This window comes from Colobus angolensis, unplaced genomic scaffold, assembly GCF_000951035.1.
Source record: "Colobus angolensis palliatus isolate OR3802 unplaced genomic scaffold, Cang.pa_1.0 Scaffold267, whole genome shotgun sequence".
NCBI classification, from domain to species: domain Eukaryota; kingdom Metazoa; phylum Chordata; class Mammalia; order Primates; family Cercopithecidae; genus Colobus; species Colobus angolensis.
In genome coordinates this window covers 864,483-871,408 of record NW_012115899.1, presented here as the reverse complement: position 1 = coordinate 871,408, position 6,926 = coordinate 864,483, and the positions used below count along the sequence as shown (strand labels likewise).

The 6,926-nt window shown below is 49.9% G+C and overlaps 1 protein-coding gene across 1 annotated transcript in view; it reads right to left on the bottom strand.

The window, feature by feature from the left end:
* SHPK (sedoheptulokinase) overlaps positions 1–6,926 on the bottom strand; it is a 31,972-nt gene that overhangs the window by 12,914 nt on the left and 12,132 nt on the right. Inside the window, exons 3-4 of the mRNA XM_011947479.1 lie at positions 2,320–2,503; positions 1,610–1,762 (exon numbers count right to left, since the gene is read on the bottom strand). Coding sequence (XP_011802869.1) covers positions 1,610–1,762; positions 2,320–2,503 — 337 coding nt within the window. The remainder of the gene's footprint in view (positions 1–1,609; positions 1,763–2,319; positions 2,504–6,926) is intronic.

Sequence of the window (6,926 nt, the reverse complement as noted above, 5' to 3'; positions counted from 1 at the left end):
CCCAGACCGGAGTGCAGTGGCACCATCTCAGCTCACTGCAACCTCCGCCTCCCAGGTTCAAGCAATTCTCCTGCCTCAGCCTCCCTAGTAGCTGGGATTACAGGTGCACACAGCCATGCCCGGCTACTTTTTGTATTTTTAGTAGAGAAGGGGTTTCGCCATGTTGGCCAGGCTGGTCTTGAACTCCTGACCTCACATGATTCACCCGCTTCAGCTTCCCAAAGTGCTGGGATATCAGGCGTGAACCACCGCACCCGGCTCCTTCTTTTTTTCAGACAGGGTCTCGCTCTGTTACCCAGGCTGGAGTGGAGTGGTGTGATCACTGCTCACTGTAACCTCAACTTCCCAGGCTCAAGCAATTCTCCTGCCTCGGCCTCCCAAGCAGGCATACTCCCCCACACCCAGCTGCTTTCTTTTTTGTTGTTCGTTTGTTTCCAGGAAACTCTGCACAGGAAAGTGCTATAGGACACGCATGGCCGAAGAGGGGATAGAATTCAGAGCCGTCACAGGCAGCTTCTCTGGCTTTTTTAAAACCATGAGCTTAGCCTTTGTCAGTAGAGTACACTGGCTTTCATAAGCTTAGGATTCACCTTCCAGGAAAGAAAACAAACAACATAAGCAGCCGTGATCAAGTCCAGCCTCCCCTGTTTGAAGGGAACTCAAAAACTCTGCGAAGGGAGGCAGCCGGAGGTTCAGCGCCATTATGGTTGGTTAGCACAGTCCAAACCAAAGTCAAACACAGCAGGCTCCTGAATATCAAATGCGTTCATCACTCAGTGTTAGTGAATGGGGGCTGTCAGTTGCACACAACATGCTGGGAAGTCCTTTACCTGAACTACCAGGTGCTTTTTTTTTATTTCAGAGCTCAGCATTTGGGCCCTGAAAGAAGTGAACTTACAGGGCACTGGATTTCTGTACCTGAAAAGGCAAATGATTGTTTAAAAGAACTTAAAAGGCATCCGTCAAGCCTACTATCTCTAGTTCTTTTTTCTTTTTTTGGAGACAGAGTCTCGCTCTGTCCCCCAGGCAGAAGTGCAGTGGTGCAATCTCGGCTTAATGCAACCTCGGCCTCCTGGGTTCAAGCGATTCTCCTGCCTCAGCCTCTGGAGTAGCTGGGACTACAGGTGCGCGCCACCACACCCGGCTAATTTTGTATTTTTAGTAGAGATGAGGTTTCACCATGTTGGCCAGGATGGTCCTGATCCTTTGACTTTGCGATCCACCTGCCTCGGCCTCCAAAAGTGCTGGGATTACAGGTGTGAGCCACTGTGCCTGGCCCTCTAAGTTTAAGTATTAAAGAGTGAAAGCTGTACTCTGAAACCTACAGACTGGGCCCATGGTCACAGAGAAGGGACAGCCCAGCTGGAGTCTGGGGGGCTGTGGAAGAGGACAGCATGGCTGAAGCCCCTATCCCAAGGCTCAGGGCTGCGCTTACACTTGGCCCACCCACGCCCCGTGACTGGGACGAGCTGGGGGCACTGGACCCTGATCCTGGCCTCCGGGAACCCTCCACCACTCCCAGATGGGAAAGCTCCCACTGAAGCATTGGCTCTGGGGTTGCCCTTCGGATTGGAGCGGGAGGAACAGCCTGCAAGGATGTGATACTCACATCTCCACGTTCCAGCTTTGGCTCTGCGTGTTGAAATAGCCCCAGCTAGCAGCATTCTGGTCGGACATCAGGGGTCTTGGCAAGCCACACAGCATGGCAACCACGTAGTCATGGATGGTACCAGCTGCGTCGTAGGACTTCAGGAACTCTGGGCTGTTTTTCATACCAAGAACAACTCAACATGGTACAACATGAACTCGGGAGCATGTGCCGCCTCTAGCAGCAGGCAGCAGGGACCAGCTGTGCCATGGCCAGGTGGCAGCCACAGCCCCACATGCTATGGCTCAAATCCAGCTGGGTCTCTGGGATCAGGACCTTCCAGCTGCCCCAAGCAAAGCCAGCCTAAGTCAGCCCCAGGGGAAGGGCCTCAGAGGAGGAAGTGTCAAGCCTGGGAGAGCAGACGTCGGCCTCCGCAGCAGCCTCGCAGGCCTGAACACACTGCAAACTCTCCCCGTGACCCTCGGCAAGTCACTTGCCCTCTCTGTCCCTTCCTTTTCCCATCTGGGTGGGAACTGGATAACCAATAGAGAGCCCTCTGCAAAAGGATGCGGTTCTGGACCCAATCTAGGTCCAGGCCATGCTCCCTCTTGTCCTGCCAAGACACACTCACTGCAGCACAGCCCAGCAGGCAGGGTGACGCTGACGCAGCCCCGGCCCATTCTCATTCTCCCAGAAACCCAGCCCCCAAGTCAAAGTGCAGTTGCCCGTACCAATATTTCAAAAGCCAGAAGATAGTTGCACAGCCAAAGCCCGTGGCCACACTGAGATGAGACTTCGGCTGGGGTAGAGAGGCCAGGAATTCGCTGCTACATCGGCCATCCTGCCACGTGACCAGGTGGCTAACAGCTCGGGGCTCAAACACAGGGGTAATCCCTCCCTCTATCCATTCACAGCCTGGAACAAAAGAGATGGCCAAAAATGAAGAAAAGAGCAATTGACTAGGCATGGCACGGCCTTGATACTACTCTGCTGGTGAGTGACAAAATATGTGCGAATGGTCCCATGATAAAGCCTGGCGCACCTGTGGGTCCTGATGGCACTGGCTTTAGTGCTTGCCTCTACCACATAATGACTGTGAGACCCTGGGCACGTCACATACTCCCTCCGTTTGCCACACTTCTCTGTTTCTTTTTATTCTTTTTTGAAGTTGATATCACATCTCGCCACATCCCGTAAGAGAAGATGTTTGGCACAATCTCAAGTCCCCCGGTCTCTGTCCCTCCAACCCTCATCATGACAACATTATCTAGGCTTCCTGCTACTTGATTACCAGTAAATTTTCTCTTTTCCTTAGGTCTTAGCTGACTGATTTTTATTTTATTTTATTTTATTTTTGAGACAGAGTCTCACTGTGTCCCCCAGGCTGGAATGCAATGGCACAATCTCGGCTCACTGCAACCTCTCTCTCTCAGGTTCAAGCGATTCTCGTGCCTCAGCCTCCCGAGTAGCTGAGACTATAGGCCCACGCCACCACGCCCAGCTACTTTTTTGGATTTTTAGTAGAGACAGGGTTTCATCATGCTGCCCAGGCTGGTCTCCAACTCCTGAGCTCAGGCAATCCACCCGCCTCAGCCTTGCAAACTGCTAGGATTACAGGCATGAGCCACCACGCCTGGCCCTGATTGATTTTTAGACGTCCAGATTTACTTAAAAAAAAAATCTGACCATAAGATTTTTTTCATCTGTGCCTTGTGACATCCTCTGGATTTCTCTCTGCTCTTATTCAGTGATTTCGCCCAAGGCCAATTTCAGTGACAGTCTTTCCAGGCAGTGTCTGAAGACCCAGATGCCTCCAGATATTTTTCATGTTCCCATCTTTGAATGCCAGTTTGATCGGTTATAACAGGCTGGTTCTGAGTTCCTTCCCTTCCATGCTTAAAAGCACGTTTTGTGGCCGACTGTCGCAAATTCTTCACTACTCCTCCCACGAAGAGGTGGCATCTGAATCCTCTTTCCTTGAATACAGAATCACCTTGGTGACGTGCTTGACCAGGAGAATGTGGAGGCAGTGACATCTTGGGACTCCCAAGGCTAGGTCATAAGAAGTATTGCAGCTCCCACCCAAGCCTCTTACATAACTCTCTCTGGGGCAGTCAGCCTCCAAATAAGAAGTGTAACTACAGGTCGGGCGCGGTGGCTCACGCCTGTAATCCCAGCACTTTGGGAGGCCGAGACGGGCAGATCACGAGGTCAGGAGATCGAGACCATCCTGGCTAATGCGGTGAAACCCCGTCTCTACTAAAAAAAAAAAAAAAAAGCTGGGCGTGGTGGCGGGCGCCTGTAGTCCCAGCTACTCCGGAGGCTGAGGCAGGAGAATGGCGTAAACCCGGGAGGCGGAGCTTGTAGTGAGCTGAGATCCGGCCACTGCACTCCAGCCTGGGCGACAGAGCGAGACTCCGTCTCAAAAAAAAAAAAAAAAAAAAAGAAGTGTAACTACACCGAGGCCGCCATGCTGAGGACAGCATGGGCAAAGAGCAGCCGGCATACCGTTTCCAGGTGAGCCCAGCCTCCAAGGTGCCAGGCATTGAGTAAAGCCACCATGACTCCCCTGACCAGTCTGTCCACCAGATGAACACTGACAAGCAACCCCCACCATCTCCATGTACAAGCAGCAGTGGGCTAAGCCTTGCCCAATCCCTGACCCAAAAAATCATAAAATCATGAGATGATAAATGCTTGTTGCTTTTAGTCACTAGGTTGGAGGTAGTTTGTTATGACGCAATAGGTCATCAAAATACTACTCCTGGTCAGGCGCGGTGGCTCACGCCTATAATCCCAGCACTTTGGGAGGCCGAGGCAGGCGGATCATCTGAGGTCAGAAGTTCGGGACCAGCCTGGGTAACATGGCGAAACCTCATCTCTACAAAAAATACAAAAATTAGCCAGGCATGATGGCGCATGCCTGTAATCTCAGCTACTCGGGAGACGGAGGCAGAAGAATCGCTCGAACCCAGGAGGCAGAGGTTGCAGTGGGCTGAGATCACGCCTCTGCACTCCAACTTGGGTGACAGAGTGAGATTTCACCTCAGAAAAACAAAACAAACAAAAAAATACTACTGTATTGTCTTTTCACATGGAGTGTTGCTGTTGAAAAAAATCTAATGTCAATCTCACCCTTATTCTTTCATATGGGATCTGATCTTTTGCTCTGCAAGCTTTTAGAATTCTGTCTTTGAAATCCTTAAACGTTCACTAGAATATACCTAGCTGGGCATTGTCTTTATCTCCTCTTTGACATTCTATGGGCCCTTTCAGGCTGGGGTGTTCCATCTTATTTTGCCAGTTATAGGAAATTTTTCTCCATTATTTCTTCAAAGATTTCCTCCTCTCCATTTTTATTTTTCCCTTTCCGGTCTCCTATTATTTAGATGCTAGTGCTTCTATTTGTATCCTCAATATCTGTTACCTCGTCAGACGCGGTGCCTCACATCTGTAATTCCAGCACTTTGGGACGCTGAAGCAGGTGGATCACTTGAGGTCAGGAGTTCAAGACCAGCCTGGCCAACATGGTGAAAGTCCTTCTCTACTAAAAATACCAAAAAAAAATAGCCGGGCATGGTGGCGGCAGCTGTAGTCACAACTACTCGGGAGGCTGAGGCAGGAGAATGGCGTGAACCTGGGAGGCAAAGATTGCAGTGAGCCGAGATCACACCACTGCACTCCAGCCTGGGCCACACAGCAAGACTCCATCTCAAAAAAAAAAAAAAAATTAGCCAGGCATGGTGGCAGGTGCCTGCAATAACAGTTACTCGTGAGGGGAGATTTAGGCAGGAGAATCACTTAAATCCGGGAGGCAGAGGTTGCAGTGAACCCAGATCGCACCATTGCGCTCCAGCCTGGGAGACAAGAGCAAGACTCCATCTCAAAAAAAATAAAAATAAAAATAAATACCAGTTTTCCACTCCCTTTGCCAACTCTCGACATTACTGAACATTTTGGGTGGAGAGTGTGGTGTTGTTGTTTTCATCCGCACTGCTCTAATTACTAACGATGCTGAACATCTTTCCAGATGTTTACTAACCATTTGCATTTCCTCTTCTAGGAATAACCTGTTGGTATCCTTCCCCCGTTTTTCCACAGGGCTGCTTGTTCTCTCTTAGTTACTGGTTCTCTGCATGTACTGACCTGTCCTTTGTCCACTATTCACTACCAGATATTTTCTCCCTGTCTGCTGCTCGCCTTTTAGCTTTCTTTTATGATCCTGGTTTCTCTTCTGCTTTTACTGAGCCTGAAAATGGAGTCTGGAAACCGGCGTAACCACAGGCCTTTCAGAAGACACTAATCGCTCCCTCTCCTCCCCTCCAGCTCGCTCCGGGTGCCCTCACTGAAGCACTTAGCTCTCTGCTCAAGTTACTCCTGCGCGTCTGTGTGGACTGTTTTGGAAGGTAAGAGGCTTCGTTCCTTCATTTCTATCTCTCCCCCAGGGCCTAGCAAAGGGCTTTATATGCTGTAGGTAGGGAAACCAAACTGAATTAAGGCTGCCATTAAAATCGGCAAGACTGGATCCCAAATGTGATTTCACTTGACTCCACGAAGCAGGTTCACCGTCACCGAACTGTGGCTTTCCTCCTTCCCAGAAACAGAAAACAAACCCAGAAGGCATGTGGGCTGGCTCAATAAAATATGAAGCAGCTCTTTCCAACAAGGTGGCTGATGGTTTGTGTGGTTGTTAGAGAGCCCAGGAGACAGGCAGAAAGGAAGGCATGTGACCGGACCACAATCATCGGCTCTCTGCTGTTCTCTTTGGGAAGGGTTTTCGTATTAAAAGGACATTTATTCTCCTTAATGCGAAATTAAGGAGTTTTAAAAGCTTTTACAATCTAGACTCCCTCTGAGAGGTTAGCCTTGACATCCTAATCGCCTTGTGCTCCCGCCACTGCTTGGTGCCAAGTAGCTTCTATGGCCCCGAGGATAGGCGGACAGGAGGGAGGAAGGGGAGGAGGAAGAGCCTGCATCGGCTCCTACGATTGCCCGGCCCCATCCTGGGGGTGATTAAAGGGTGCATCACTAAATGCCAGTCCCATTGACAGGCGAGTCACCATGCACTTCAGGGCACTCTAAATTGCCGACTCTCCATGCAGAAAGGGATGAATCCAATGTTCAAATCCTCGTCACTACAGCCCCCCAAAGTAGCCATCCATCTTCTGCTTAAAATGTTAATCTGCAGTAAAATGTTGATTTTGTTGAAGCTGAGTGATGGGTATATGTTGGTTTATAGCACTATTCTCCCTAGTTTTGTTTGTCTAAATTGAATCTTTTATAATTTCTTTCTTTCTTTCTTTCTTTTTTGAGACAGAGTCTTGCTCTGTTGCCCAGG